Source organism: Sarcophilus harrisii, chromosome 1 (assembly GCF_902635505.1).
Source record: "Sarcophilus harrisii chromosome 1, mSarHar1.11, whole genome shotgun sequence".
Lineage (NCBI taxonomy): Eukaryota > Metazoa > Chordata > Mammalia > Dasyuromorphia > Dasyuridae > Sarcophilus > Sarcophilus harrisii.
The window spans coordinates 336,270,118-336,286,251 of NC_045426.1; the positions used below are offsets into that span (position 1 = coordinate 336,270,118).

Genomic DNA, 16,134 nt, shown 5'->3' on the forward strand with positions numbered 1-16,134 from the left:
TTGAAGAGAGCCACGTCCTCAGAATTGATTCTCATACAGTATTGTTGTTGAAGTGTATAATGATCTCTTCCTTCTGCTCATTTCACTCAGCATCAGTTCATGTAAGTCTCTCCAGACCTCTCTGAAATCATCCTGTTGGTCATTTCTTACAGAACAATAATATTCCATAACATTCATATACCACAGTTTATTCAACCGTTCTCCAACTGATGGGCATCCATTCAATTTTCAGTTTCTAGTCGCTATGAAAAGAGCTGCCACAAACATTTTGCCACATGTGGGTCCCTTTCCCTTCTTTAATATCTCTTTGGAATATAAGCCCAGTAATAATATTGCTGGATCAAAGGATATGCACAGTTTGATAACTTTTTGGGCATAGTTCCAAATTGCTCTCCAGAATGGTTGGATCCATTCACAGTTCCACCAACAATGTATCAGTGTCCCAGTTTTCCCACATCCCCTCCAACATTCTGCATTATCTTTTCCTGTCTTCTTAGCCAATCTGAGGTGTGTAGTGGTACCTCAGAATTGTCTTAATTTGCATTTCTCTGATCAATAGTGATTTGTAGCACCTTTTCATATGAGTAGAAATAGTTTCAATTTCATCATCTGAAAATTGTCTGTTCATATCCTTTGACCATTTATCAATTGGAGAATGGCTTGATTTCTTATAAATTAGAGTCAGTTCTCTATATGTTTTGAAAATGAGGCCTTTATCAGAACCTTTAATAGTATTTTATTTTTTCTAATTATATGTAAATATAGTTTTCAACATTCATTTTTGAAAGATTTTGAGTTCCAAATTTTCTTTCCCTCTATCTCTTCCTCCTTCCCCAAGGCAACAAGCAATCTGATATTACTTATACATGTATAATCATTTAAACTATATTTCCATATTAAATATGCATAGAAGAATTTCACATTTAACCCACATCGGATTGCTTGCTGCCTTGCAGGAGGAAGGGTGGAGAGAGGGAGAAAAATTTGTAAAACGAGGTTTTGCAAAAGTGAATGTTGAAAACTATATGTTATGTATGTACTTGGGGGGGCAGGGAAATACTATCAAAAAACACATTTCCATATAGTATGTTGAGAAAGAAAAACCACAAGAAAGAAAAAATTTTAAAATGGAAATAGTATGCTTTGATCTGCTTTCAGTCTCCATAATTTTTTCTCTGAATGTGGATGACATTTTCCATCCCAAGTATATTGGAATTATCTTGGATCACTAGATTACCAAGAAGAGCTAAGTCACAGATGATCATACATAATCTTGCTGTTTCTATGTACAAAGTTCTCTTAACTGTTCATTTCACTAAGCATCATCAGTTCATGTAAGTTTTTCCAGATCTCTCTGGAAATCCTCCTGTTCAACATGAAATAATAGTCTATTGCTCTGTCCATAATTAATTTTGTTATATGTATGTGCTAATATTCATTTGGTACTTATCTTTAAAGATAAGTAGATACAGATACTGACAAGTAGGGGGTACAATACATAGTGTGGCCTGGAGTCAAGAAGACTCATCTTCCTGAGTTGCAATCTGGCCTCACACACTGTGTGACCTTGGGCATGTCAGTTAACCCTGTTTGCCTTTAGTCACTTCATCTGTAAAACAAGCTTAAAACCGAAATGGCAAACTACTCGACTATCTCTGCCAAGAAAACCCCAACAGGATCACAAAGAATAGGCCACAACCAAAATGGCTGAACAACAAAATGTAGATATACAAAGACATTATAACAATAGGTAAAGTGATATTTGTGATTTGTCAGCAGTAGAAAAACTTTATGCAGGAAGAGGTGACACACGTCTGTAGTCCCTCTTCCTGGGGAGGCTGAGACTAATGGATGGCTTGAGCTCTGGAGTTCTTATTATAGCCGGTTGAGGCCGATTGAGCTATCTGTATCAGATAGCTATAGCAGGCTCAAGCCAGTTGGGGAGGCACCAGGCTGCTAAAGGAGGGACAAACCAATCCATGTCAAAAACTGAGTAGGTCAGAGCTCCCATGCCAGTCAGTAATAGCATCAGTCCCAAGAGTGGCCATTGTACTTCCAGTCCACCCAGTGTTTCTCCTTATCTCCTCTCCCATCCAAAAAAACTGGTTTGTGGTTTCCTGCAAGTGGGAGTGGAATTTACATTGGGGCATCCCTGCTTTCCCACCCAGTCCCCCTTCTGACTTGTAGCACATTTTCCAGGTGTCTTTCAAGGATCCAGTATGTTCAGTTTATAGTTATGGAGACAGTAAAGCCAATTGTGTGTATATTAACAAGTTTGTAACATGTGCATATATACATACATAGGTTTGTTGTGTTTGTACATATTTGTGTGTGCATGTACATAAATAGAAGCACAAGTATAATATGATTATATATTTTTGCTAATGTGAATGTCTGCCTTTTTAAAAACTTCCAGTCTGTTATGTTTCTCTGAGTTTGTGAGAGCCCCTCTGTTCTCCACCTCTGGGACACAAAAGGCCAAAGGGTTACAGGTTACAGCATGAACATCCCTAGAGCCTGTATGAGTTTGCCACAGAGAGGAACTAGTTTTCTCAGGAAGGTTTAAAGGCACGAAAAGGTTTCGTCCAGGCTCTGTCCCGCTCACAGGCAGAACTATAACGAGGAGTCCTTTGATCAGGGCAACGGTTTGGATTGGGAGGCAGTTGGGAGAGACAAAATTGGGGTGCTGCGGGGTTGACCTGTGGGCAGTTATGTCTCAGTAGAGCTGTTCTAACACATAAAGACACTAAGGTAAAGCACTGAGGGTGGTTTGGGGGGAAAAAAATTTGTGGTTTCCCTGGACATTCTCCTCTCTCATTCCCATCCCATCCTGCTAATCCTTTAGGGTAAAATTAGTGATCTGTGATGGTTAAAGCTCTAATCTAAAATGAGCTTCATCCAAATAAGGTAAAGAGAAAGAGACTAGAAAACTCCGTTGTTAAAAGCTGTAAAAAGTCAGAGATTAAAGGACTATCCTAATCTAAAAGTTCTATAACATAATTCTATAATCACTTATAATTATGTCGTATTGAGATATACACAAGAGCAGACACAACATGGTTAATACTTGGAACATTGACAAATTGCCTACAGTCTAAACCACTTTAATATGTACTGAAGAATAGGAATGAATGAATGAATGAAAAAGCATTTATTAAGCAATTAATTATATTTCAAACACTATGCTAAGTATTAATAAGCAAAGACAGTCCTTGCCCTTACAGAGCTTATATTCTAATAGGGAGAGACATCACACATATAAAGGAGTGGTGACCAGGATCAGGCTTTAATGTTGATGAGTGTGTACAGGTGTAGGATATATCCTTCCTTCTAGGAATAATGACTTTACTTGGGTCAAAGACTTTCCTAGATTCCATTTAAGGTCTTTTAAAATAACCTGTGTTTTAATTCTGCAGCAACTTGGAAATGGGTATTTTTGGGATTCTGATTCTAGGATAAAGTATCAGTTTTAATCAACTTATTTTTCTCTTTCAGGACTTTGAAGGTAGTAGCTATTGTTTTTTTTAACTAAAATCAAAGAGCACACATAAATATCTTATGTCTTCAACAGATCCTATAACCTTAGTTTATCCAAATTTTATGATATATTGCTTTACACATTGACATTTAGGAGCCCACATTAGGGGGATGAAGGCAAATAAAAGCATCAGCTCTTTTGGTGACTTTGGCCGTGGTTTTGGCCATAGATGGTCAGAAATAGAGAGGACGTTGCAGAAGTAGATGAAATAAGGAAGTTTGATAAAAATGGAGATTCAGGCTTTCTTCAATGTTACCTCCACAGGATAATGATCACTGATGGCTAGAGCCTAAACAAAACAAAACAAAAAAACCCATCTGATTAGGGCCATTGCATCCCTGGTAGGAACATCATTAACAAACATGGAGCCCTACTTTTCAAGGCAGTGGGCTTAGTCTCTAGGGGTAGGAAGATGTTACAGATGTGAGTCTTGTCCTCAAGAAACATAATCTAGTTAGGGGAATGAAGCCAAAACCTGAGGAAGATAACTGACACAAAATACCCACAATAGCATGAACATAAGGGCCAAGTGAGCTGGAACACTTGTCAGTACAGAGAGAAATGAATTCCAGCCACGTGGGGTGTTAGCAAAGGAAGAAGGTATGCATGGGGGCAAGAGGAGATAGGATGTGGTAGATCATGAAATGTCAGGACAAGAAGAGTGCACTTGATCCTGTTGTGGGAAGTTGCTATCAAGGTTTTCTGAGGTGGAATGCAAGCCAAATATCTGGGGGAAATTATGGCAACATGTGAACGAATTCATTTAGAGGGAGGAGATGGGTATTGTAATTTATGTATGAGAAGGTAGGGTGGTGACAGACATAACATATGGAAAACATTGGAAATATTGATAGGAATTGATTGGATGAATGACAATCCACAAAGGTAACACTAGAAATCTGGATTCTAGTTCTAGAAGGAGCCTTAAGATTGCCTGGTCCAACCTCATTTGGCAACTGATTTGTCCAAAGTTATATGGGTAATGGCTGCCACTTGAGCTCAGACTAAAGATTCCACATCCAGTGCTTATTTCACGGTGCTTATTTCAAGCCTGGGTGACTGAGAGAGAAGACTAGATTAGATTTCTTTAGACAAGATTGTAGAAAAAAGAGCCTGATGCTTGGGAACTTTATATTTGCAGGGGTTGAGGAGCTGGAGATGAAGGTACAGTAAACAGAGAAAGGAAAGCCCCACCTGCTCCACTGAGCCACTAAAGCCCAATATTCCTGACTCATTTGGTACCATGCTAGATGTTCCTAAAGGAGGCTTCCATTTCAGTGGGAGATGCAGGGATGTATGAGCACAAGCATTGTATGTCTCCAGTTCCCAAGTGGAAGTGAGAAGCGGCAGAAGCAGTAGTTGTATCTGGTCTTAGCTTTAGCTGATCAGCGGTTGAGAGATTTGTTTCATTTTTACTCAATACCAGTTTTTGAGGAAGGGCCTTTATAGTATACCCAAAGATAGGAAAATAGTCTATCTTGGGCCAGATAGTACAAGTCTCACCTGAAACAACAATCTGCTAAGAAAAGGAGTAACTGTAACATTATAGGCTCCTATTTAATTAATCTTCAAAACAATAAAAAATGAATGAGAAAAACTTACAGTTTCATAACTCAATTCATATGCTGTCTGGAAATCAAATGTGGTGGCTGATCCTGGCACAATAGCACTTTGTAGCTCAGTTCCAGAGACTACAATCCTGTAACAGATACCAAGGTACAAAGATCAAACTTCCCCTTGAATTTCAGGATTATCATACTTGGAATCACCATTGCTACCTATGCCTCAGAGAAGAAATGAGCTTGTAAGGTGAAGAGCCAATATAATGGTATGAGAGACACACAGCCTATAAAACCCAGCTTCTTATTATACCCAGTGTATTCCTTGGATCAAGGCTGGTTTCCATAACTTCAGGGGAATGTATAGAAGTTGGACAGGAATAAAATGGCAGCCACAAAGTCAGAAAACAGTGTATGAGAGTCTCAATTGAAGATGAGACTGAAAAAGCAACTTTCAGGATCCTGGAACCCCAAATGCATTGAAAACAAGGGACAAAGTTAGCACCAGAGAGAGTCAACCAGAGGCAAAGCGTTTCCCTGTCTTCAGATCAGAATCCCTGAATTGCTGCTAGTCCAGAGAAGGTATTTAGGAACTTGGCTGCTGTGCTCATTCCTGCTTTTCCTTCACCTGTCCAGCTAGGATTGGTTTGGATTGTTGTCTGTCCTTCCTTGTCAAAGAGGACCATGACTTGACTCTTTTCAACAATGAAGTGATTCAAGGCAATTTCAATAGACTTGTGATTGAGAGAGCCATCTGCATCCAGAAAGAGAACTATGGAGACTGAATGTGGATAAAAGTACAGTATTTTCTCTTTTTATTGCTTTTTTGTTTGCTACGTTTCTCTTTTCCTTTCACTTTTTCATCTGATTTTTCTTGTGCAGCATGATAAATGTGAAAATATATTTAGAAGAATTGTACAAGTTTAACCTATATTGGATTACTTACTATTCAAGGGAGGGGAATGGCAGGAAAGAAGCGAGAAAAATTTGGAACACAAAGTTTTGCAAGGGTGAATGTTAAAAACTATCTTTGCATATATTTTGAAAGATTAAAAAGCTATTACTATTAAAAAAATAAAATAAACCACCCTGAAAATTATTAAATGCTTAAAAACTGTGAGAAATGTTATGGAAATATACTTTAAAATAAAGTGTTTTTAAAATATGGGAAATAAAATAGGACCATGACAATCAGGAAGGTGAAGCTATGACACAAGTGAATTGGATTTAAGTGAAACGGTATAAAGTCACTAGCCTCACTTTCTCCCCCAGTCACTGGATCCCAGCTATAGATGGGGTACTGCTTTCCAGTACACTATGCAATGACTACTTTGAGGTTGAATTCTGTGGATTACAGGAAGATAAGAGAGAAGAAGCAGAAGACTTTGCAACCCTGAAAACTTGTAAAGGAGCTTTTAAGGGAATTATGAGCTTGTCACATCCCTACCTCCTGACACTTGGTATAATGTTAGATAAGCTCTCCAGCTTTCCATACATTGTAATGCTGGATCTCAGGTAGGAAAGGAAGCGGTCTTACTGCCTCAGAGGGCATTGTGAAATGGAATGACTTAACAAAGTCTGAAAAATCAAAATACTAGCATTCATTCTGATCAATAATCAGGTTGTTTTTTTAGATCTTAGTTAAGAATGTTAGAAGTGGAAGAGACAACAGGGATTGTTCAACATATTCATTTTATAAAGACTAGGTGCTATTCACTCAAATTCATAATTTAGCTTCATCTAAAAAATGCTTGCATGGCTTTTATTCCCCAATACACTTTTTTGTTCTGTGCTTCATGCTCTTTACATGCTTTATTATACATGTTCCAAGAGTATGGGACTTGAGAGGTGGGAAATTAAGGTACAAAAGTAATGGCTTCTCCCTGTCCTGACAGCCTGATGTTGCCACTGGATCCAGATGACTGGGTAAGAAAGTGAGACTGCTGACTTTGCAGGCACTTCCTCACTTAAGTCCGATTCATTAGTAAGTTATGGCACCCCCGTCCAGATGTCATGGTCCCCTTTGAGAATGAAGGACCACAATCCAAACCAATCCTAGCTGGACAGGTGAAGGAGAAGCAGGAATGAGCACAGCCACCAAGCTCCTAGATACCCTCTCTGGACTAGCAGCAATTCAGGGATTCTGATCTGAAGACTCTGACCTGTCTGGCCAGGGTAACGTTGATTCTCCAATGCTAAACTTTGTCCCCTGCTTTCACCGTGTCCGGGGTTCTGGGATCCTGAAAGTTGCTTTCTCAGTCTCATTTGGTTAAGACTGTCTATTGTGTCAAATTGGAACTCTCCTAGAGAATGCAGCCTGCCTTTGTTGCAGGAGATCATATAATCTGACCACTTTGACGGGTGAGGTAAGTGGGCCGTGAGAGAGGAAAGTTGGATTGCTGAACATTGCCCAGTACTTCATGGCTGTCAGAGCTGGAATGTAGGGGAGCTACCAGGGCACAGGATCTGTCACCTGGACCGATCTTTCTGTACCAGCGTGAAGCAACCAGAGGCACAGAAGGCCTAACGGCCCCAGCCAGCCCTCTGAGCCAGGGCTTGGGACCTTACCTGTCATAAGCACAGTCCGTAGAGGTCACAGTGGTGTCTGTAGTGTCAGAAATCAGCCACTGGAACGCGGGGCTGGTGCACAGGCGGATGGACGGCCAATGCGAAGGGGTGACGTAGGTGCACCCCGCGTTGAAGTCTCCCATGAACATTATGTTCTGTCAAGCACAGCCCGTTGTTAGCCAGGAGGGCTGTTTGTCCGTGGTAAGCCCAAGGGTTTCAGTCTGAGCCCTCTGTCAGTGCACACTGAACATCTAGAACACCTTTGGCCACCAGGGATAAGGGGTCCCCCTTCCTGGCACCCAGCTGCGGCATCTGGGCAGTGATATCACAGCCTCTTGGCCAATCTGCTTTGCTTGTAGAGCTTTCAGCTAGGGCACAACTGGGGTTGCCTTGTAGCATCTTCCCTTGGTTGGTTCAAGCAAAGCTTGAGGATGGAAGGGAATTTAATAATTTAATACTTTCTTTGGCACAAGGTCAACGATGGAACCTAATTTTGATGTTTTTAGGTATTTGGCTTTTATTTTTTTAAGTTTACAAAAAAAAAAAAAAACAGTTGAGGTTGGACAAAGGCAGCTGTGCTCCAGTCTGTAAGTGATGTCAATTAGACCCCTCCAGACTTCCCTGACCTTCCTCTCTCCCTCCTCCCCAAGAATGAGGTGAGGGAGTTGAATAGCAATGATTTTAATCTCTTCTTTCCCTAGGTTAGGCTCTGAAGCTAAGGGGCCTGTCTACCATTAGCCACAAACACAGGACTCTTTTTGCTCTGCTGTGAACAGTTGTAAACTCATTTATTTATAGCTATTGATATGCCTATGTGAGTAGAGGCAGGGCTCAGGAGGAAGAAGAATCAAAAACGGGGGGCTGAGTGGGATAGACCACCAATTTACACTGGATCTGTAATCACTGGTATAGGAAACTCCTTCCACCAGTGCAAAGTAGTACCTTCTCTACAATTTATAATCTTACAGAGTTGCCTAGTGGACCAAGAACTTCAGGGGCTTGACTAGGGGGAAATAGTGGATAGAGAACTGGCCTCCAAGCAAGGGAAATCTGGGTTCAAATCCTTCAAGTGCAATTAAAAAAATTGGGGGAAATACCATCCCTAGCTCACCTCCCAAATCTCCTGCCTGGCTGAGGAGGAGTGAGAGGTGGGTAACCTGTGTTCAGTCCCTGGCTCATACCTCTGTGTTCCACTTTTGGCGGATATCTAAGTAGACATCATAGAGAGCATCGATCTCAACAACAGCATCATTCGGGGCTGCGTGCAGAGGAACGATGACAAACTCTTTCACCTCTGAGGAAGCAGCAACAAGGTGTACGGTTAGTACTTGTCTCAAGCTCTTATGTCCCGGCCCTCTCTCTATCACCCCTCCTCACTCCCACCTAGGGAACATCAGGCTGTGTCCTGTGCTTGCTGAGAGGTAGAAGGATAGGGAAGAGGTAAAGGGAAAAAGTAAGGGGGAAAACAAAATGCTCTTATCAGGTTGTGGGAGGATACAGAAAAAGCCTAGAGAAGGGCGGCTTCCGAGATGCTGGGTAAGTCTTTCTCCTTGGAATACTTCTTGCCTGTAGTTGGGGAGGAGAATTTGACAATGGCAGGCTCCCGGCTGAAGGTGTCATTTCCACAGGGTTCACAGCCATCATCATATTGGTAACTATCCAGGACAGACACTTTGTCAGGTCTGCAGAGAGAGAATTTAGGCAGAAAATGAGTTTAGGGAATGGTGTATATTCTGTTCCCTAGCTGGTGGTATATAGTCCCCTGGGAGTGGAGGATGTTGGGGGAAGGATGAAGGAAGGAAAAATGGATAAATATTCTGCAGTTTTTGCCTTGTTTCTTGCTTCTGACTTCCAAAATCAGATATGAGCCTTCAGCTCTTCCTGTTGTCTTAAGTGGTCCTCCTATAAAAATAAGACTATGGGGAATCAAGGATGCTCGTTATAAGGATTTGGAAATCTTCAAACTTTTATTGATTTAATCCTGGCCTTGGAGGGTTGGGCCACTAAAGATGTCTGCAGCTTTCCCTGCCTCCCTGTCTCATCCTAAATTTGGATTTTAGGTTCAGATCTCAGTAACCTTGCTTCTCCTGATCTCTAGATTCTGAGTCTGGTACTGCTGATGATATAAGATAGTTAGCTCTGTATCATCTGTTTCTGACTCTGATTCTTGATTGTTCTAAGTTCTGATAACTGTCTTCATGTGAAACTGGACCACCAGTTTTTTCTAGTTTCTGCTGATAGTAACACTGAAACCCCAATTAAATCTTGGCAGAACACTGGAATTCTGAGTGGGGGTGGGGAGAGGGTAGCAGGGTCCCTTTCATCCCATTTCTCTCCTTACAGGTAGAATCTCACCTGATACGACTGCTATCTGTTACCCTCCTGTGCTTGGGGAAATAAGGGAAGTGATGGTAAAGGCTTGTAGTTAAAGATTTCAAAGTTCTTTATTTTTCTTTCCAAAAGAAGCCATCTTTGCTTCCTCTCCCAATTTGGGGGTATTATTACCTGAATACAAAGAGATAGCGTTCTTTATAAGAATTCCGCCCTAGAGGCTCACTGGCCACAAAATGATAGGCATTTGGTGAATCTCTGAAAAGAAATGAAAAATTAAACATTTTATTCCTGTAATTGGAGGGATCTAAAAGAAGAGGGGATCAATTATGTCCCATCTCATTCAACTCTACACGTAATTTTCTTGCTATAGATGTCTATCTGATGGATGGGTGAGGTGATCACCATGGCTGGAATTAAGAGGGAAAGAGCTTGTTCTAATCCTAAATATCTTTGGGCTAATCATGAAGGTTTATGTGTTCATTGTGGGCCTGTCTCAACCTGCCATGTCATAGCTCTTCTGGATCTCATCATGGGCTGAGGTTCAAACCTAGGGTCTCTCTTGGCAGCTCTCTTTCACATCCTGGGATGTGCAATCCTCAGCTACTTACTTATTGAGTTCATCCATCAGTTTCCCCACAGCTGTCAGATATTTGTCTCTCACCTCCTGGATGAGCGCAATATCATACCGATTCAGGATCTGCAAGTGGAGAAAGACTCATTGCACTGAAGAGAGAATATCTGAAAAAGGAGAAGCTGGTACACTTTTCCCTGTGCTGCAGGTGGCCTCCCCAAATCTCATCATCCCAACCATTTTTCCTCCATTCCTAGAATTATTCCCCAGCCCTTCTCCTGCTCCCCAGATTCCCTACAATGACAAAGTCTGAGGGTTTTCCTGGAGTCAGATTTTTACTTTGTAACTGCAGCAAGCAGAATTCTGTCTCTTAAGCTGCTCTCAATTTCAGAGTGTTAGTAAAAGCCAGTACAAAACCATCATTCAATTCATCCAATAGGCAGGCCTCCTTCTTGATTTGAATTTCAATCTTTACACTTCCATCTGCCAGAATGAATTCTATGTTAAACAGTAAGTATTTCATATCACTTGCCTTTTTTTTAAGTATATTACTTTCAAAACTGTCCTGTTGTTTATGCTCCCTCTTGAAATTCCTTGTTTTCTTGGATACACTTTTTAAAATGTGTCTATGACCATTTTTTTTTTTTTGCCATTACTCTTATTAATCCTCCTTTCTAAAAAAAATAAAACTCTCCCCTCAGATTAATGGAGAAAGAAGAGAGTGGAGAGAATCTTTGTAACAGATAAATGTAGTAAAACAAAACAAACTCTGGAGTCATCTCTAAAAATGGCTCCTGTCAAGAGGTGGGTGACATCCTTCCTCAGCTGTTGTCTTCCTTTGGAGACAAGTGACCCCCCAACTTTGCTACCTTGGGATGCAGGGGCCTTAGGCTCCATAGGCCCTGGCTTTTCTAGTTAACACTGAATAACCCTACCATACATTGATAGTATCTCCCTTAGGCTTCTGAGTTGTGCAGTTTTGGGACAGAATAAATTGCCGAAGTTTCTCTTTAGATTTCTTTATAATTGTTTGGTCTGATGCAAATTTCAGGATTTTGTTGGAGTAGGTATAGGAGAGCTGGGTGATCTGCTCATCAATCTCCATTTCTTCCTCCCCTCCTTCAGGCAAACATCTTAGTTGGAAGTCTCATGATTACTTTCAAAATACACTAAAAAGATATGCTGGTAAATGTTTAACAACTTGTTCTCAGGAGAAATGTATACATCATGACACACTTTCAAGTTTAACATATATTTTTGACAATCTCCATCACTTTTCTTAAGTCTAGACAAAGAACAAAACAATAAGTTAATTAATTAAGTCCTGACGTGAAGAATTTGCCCATTTCTAAGATGTAAATGTTCACAATGAAAACTTAGCAATCAACTCAGAGCTGGCTTTATACTCCTGACTATTTGCCAGTCAAGATCGGTTATGATGACTAGTTCACCAGGGCACCCAGGACTTACCATCACAATATAGTGAGAGATGGTGTTATTGGTCATCTTGGTCTCACCAAAGCTCCTGATGTTGAAAGAGGCAATTCTCAAGCACAGAACAACTTGCAGCAGAGAAGCCAGGGAGAGGAGTGATGCTATTAGCTTCATAGTACATCTAGGCAGGAGTCAATAATTAGTGATATTGGCACCCTGATACTAACTTTGGGCTCAAAATACAAACTGATGAGATATGGAAGAAGAGAAAAAAAAATATGATACTTTATTCTATTAGTGGATCCCCCACACAGAGACAGTCCCACGCAGTCTGGACTCACCAGTACTAGAGTAGCCACTAAGAGTATTCTGAAGATCTGAATGTTGGCTTAAACACTAGGTGTGTGAGCCCAGGCAAGTCACCTTTCTGTGCCTCAGTTTCCTCATCTATATAATAACAGTACCAACCTCAGGGCTGTTGTGAGGATTAAATATGTTACCCATGCAACAAATACTAAGTGTCTAATCTGTAGAGAACTGCTCAATGGATTTTTAGATCTTGAGCTAATTCTATAAAGAAAAATGCTGTCATTCTTAGTTATCAGACTCAAAAATAGGCCTTGACCTTTTTAAATTAATTTTTTAATTAGCAAAATTGATTTTTTTTTCTATCTCCCACTGTCCCTCGCTCCCCACTGCACTGAGAAAAAGAAATATTTGTAACACATACTTAGTCAAGCTAAACAAATTCTCTTCGTGGCTATGTCCCAAAAAAACCTCTGCTTATGCTTTAGTATAAAGCAAAAAAAAAAAAAAAATACCTTGAATCCATCCCTTCTCTGTAGGGGGTAGATTAGTCCTATGGAATTATGGATGGCTATTATATTGATCAGAGTTCTTAAAATTTTTAAATTTGTGCCCTTTGAATTTAATAGATCTTTAAAACCTTTTCATCACATGGGACTCCAGCTTAGGTGATTTAATCTAGAAATCAGCCATTAAGTGGCAAGGGAAGGCTCTCTCCTCCTCTGATTTTTAATGTCTTTCCTGAATACAAAGGAAAGAACTAAGGTTCCTGATCCTTCTATTATATATTATCTACTCACATATTGTGAATTGTCTACCAATATTCATAGGAACTGGTTGTGAAGATAATCAATAACTATAAAAGTGTATTTTATTCACAGATTGAAAAAGAAAACTTAAAAATAGGCAAAATATTTTTAGTGGAATGGAATGTAGTAGGAAGGATGTTAGATTTGGAATGAGAATACCTGGGTTTGGATCCCAGCTCTGTTACTTACTACCTGTGTCCTTTTGGACAAATCCTTTTAACTTCTTGGGCCTCAGTTTCCTTATTTGTAAAATGTAACATGGGGAGATTGGGTTAGATATTTAAGATCTTTTTTATCTTAATCTATGATACTATATCAGCTGAAAGACTCTGCCTCCACTATAAGAGCCACATGACTTAATCAAAACACTGTTGGACATGGAGTTAGTAGAACCCTTATTTCTGAAACTAGGTTAACTGACCTTGGGAAGACCACTTACCATCCGATCCTCTGGGTTTACCCATAATTTTTCAGTTAAGTGAGGGAGAGGAAGGGAAGGATATGCCCTTGTTCTTTAATAGAAGTGGGCTTTGGGAAAGAAGGACACCATTGCTTCTGGCTCTGTCCACAAAGGGCAGTGATTCCTACATATACCCTTTTTCATTCCCTTCCAAACCTCATTTTCAGCATCAGCCTCCAGTCTCTGGACCCTCACTTGGACATCTAGGATTACTTTTCTTTTTAATTTCTCCTTTACCTCAGTGAGATCCCTATTTGTGATGGTTTGATTTAAAAAAAGAAAAAAAAGCATCTTGAACAGTGGGACACAGTGAAGTACCATCCAAGCAGGGACTTTTTCCTGCTTAAGATACACATCAAAGAACTAAATCCACTTTGTCCTAAGGTGCTTGCAACCTATCTAAAGTGATAGTCTTTATGCTTTAATACAAAGCAGAAAATTACAATTTAAAATCATATTTAGGTAAATGAGTCCCAAGAAGCTTATGTGAATAGACCTTAAGCTTTTCACCCAGTAAGGCACTCTAGAGAGAGGCACTTTCTGCAGACTACTTCTACATGAAGAAGGTGGGGGATGAGTTTGGAAGAGCAAGTCTCTGAGAGGCAGTTTATTAGCCTTCAACACAAATATGAGAAACTTTAGCTTTCCTAAACAGATAAAGAGGGTAATTTTCACTTTACTTGAAAAGAATTTTACAGAGCACTCCCTTTATAAAACATACATCACTTTTACATAAAGATCAAATGAGATACCCTATAAAGTACTTTATAAATCCTAAAGCCCTACATAAAATGCCAACTATTACTATTAAAGCAAGATATGCCCATCAAATCAATCTTCAGAAAACAGTTATTATTGTTTTTTTTTTTTTTGCTATAACAAAAGGAACATCATTTTAAAATAAGTTTTTGACAGACATTGGTGCATGGAAAAGCTCTTAATTGACTATGTATGGGAATGGAAAATAATTAATAAATAACATTGGTATTACAGACCTCTAAACATTAACAACACATTGGCAAACATTGGACTTAACACAAAATGAATTTTAAAACTCTGTTAATTATTCTCTGCAAGAATATTTACCGTTTCTTTACAGGTTTTTTTTTTTTTTTAAGACATTGTGAGTTGCTGAAAAGACAGCCCCATCTATCTATAAGCCAGCAATTTCTAAAATGGACACGGCTTTCATAAAAATTGAATTTGATTTCTTTAGCAGTATAGTCCTGAATAGAAATATTGGAAATAGTTTCCCAAATCAATATTATTGTCTCTGAAAAGAACTACAAGATTACTCCTCTATAAAACAAAGAGATTGGTCTAGAAGATAATTTAAGATCCCTTCTGGATTCTAACATTTCTCCTGAGCATTCCAACTGACTGAGTTAGTTGCATGGACTATAGACCAGAACTTGAAAGAAATAAGGTCTCACCTGAGATAGAGCTTCCACAAGAGTAATCTCTGGCACAAGAGTAATCTCAAGAATTGGTGGCAGTGATGTTTTTCCCTTTAGTCTCAATTGTCCTAGAAAATGTACCTGGAATAATCTTTTGCAAAAAAAATAAGTCTCGAGAGGAAGAGGTAATTTCAAGCTACCTTAGGCTGGCTCCTCATTTGTAGTTGTGAGAATTCTCCTCCTGCTCAGGGGTTTTAAATGTTTAAGCAGCCATGACCTTTCTTAAGGTGTGTTTGTCCATTACATCATCTCTGAGAATGAAGAACAATGACACTGTGTTGGTTTTCAAGTAGGGTAGCTCGTTGCCGCCATCGTATATTTATTCTCAGCCTAGATGGTTTCTTTAACTACCATAAAAATTGGACTTCATATGATATTAGATAATGGTATTTACATTTGTTTTTATTTCTGAGATTAGCTCCAAACCGCCAGTATTTGAATCTAGGTCAAGGGATTCAAATAAGGTATTCATCCAGAAAAAGTCAAAACCGAATCAGATTTTCCCCTTTTAATTTAGTCTCTCTAGTTTCCTGGACCTCTTTTCTAGGAGGAGAATCCATAGTCTTGTGCCTGACAGTCCCAAATAGACTTTAGGCTGTTAAGAATCTAATATTGTGTTAGGTTAAGGTTTATGAATTTGCTCCTGCAGAATGGCTCATTCCCACAACAGGTTCTAAGATACCAGGTTTTATAAAAATGTTTAATAACAATGAATAATAATAATGAATTATAAAAAGGAAAACAAGAATTAACAGTACAGTCCTTACAACAAAAGCACTTAATGCATCTTATGATTAATATTACTACTACAATACAAAGAGATATATAGACCAAGAGAGGAGAAAAGAAAGAATACATCACCGATTTGGGGAAGCACCAACTTGGCAGACCTCTGGGGAATCCCACATCCCAGCCCTGCAAGTCCCAACCGGGAGGGTCCCAGGCAGAGTGTCCTCTCCAGTGTATTGGATCTATCATGATTTCAACAACCCAGGGAACAAAGGTGGCTAAATGGCAGCAATACTGGCTTCACTTTCTTGAGCCAGTCCAGAAGGAGGGCCAGTCCTGTCAGAGCCTGTCAGGAGTGAAGCTTTATTC

The 16,134-nt window shown here is 39.6% G+C and overlaps 1 protein-coding gene across 1 annotated transcript; it reads right to left on the reverse strand.

Annotated features, from left to right (window-relative positions):
• Positions 1 to 3,534: 3,534 nt before the first annotated feature.
• On the reverse strand, positions 3,535 to 15,114 carry DNASE1 (deoxyribonuclease 1). The gene is made up of 9 exons (XM_003761889.3): positions 15,013 to 15,114; positions 12,041 to 12,185; positions 10,608 to 10,696; positions 10,171 to 10,254; positions 9,232 to 9,347; positions 8,847 to 8,959; positions 7,666 to 7,820; positions 5,141 to 5,237; positions 3,535 to 3,827 (listed from the first exon to the last, which is right to left on the reverse strand). Exons 2-9 carry the CDS (start codon positions 12,176 to 12,178, stop codon positions 3,774 to 3,776), a joined length of 846 nt encoding a protein of 281 aa, XP_003761937.1. The 5' UTR covers positions 12,179 to 12,185; positions 15,013 to 15,114; the 3' UTR covers positions 3,535 to 3,773.
• Positions 15,115 to 16,134: the final 1,020 nt, after the last annotated feature.

Excerpts from the sequence above, each read along its gene's own strand:
- DNASE1 (XM_003761889.3), bottom strand. The coding sequence starts at position 12,178 with ATGAAGCTAATAGCATCACTCCTCTCCCTGGCTTCTCTGCTGCAAGTT. Across the intron at positions 10,255-10,607 it reads CTGATGGATGAACTCAATAA|AGATTCACCAAATGCCTATC; the intron begins GTAAGTAGCTGA and ends ATTTCTTTTCAG. Across the intron at positions 3,828-5,140 it reads ATGAATTGAGTTATGAAACT|GCTCTAGCCATCAGTGATCA; the intron begins GTAAGTTTTTCT and ends TGTTTTGTTTAG.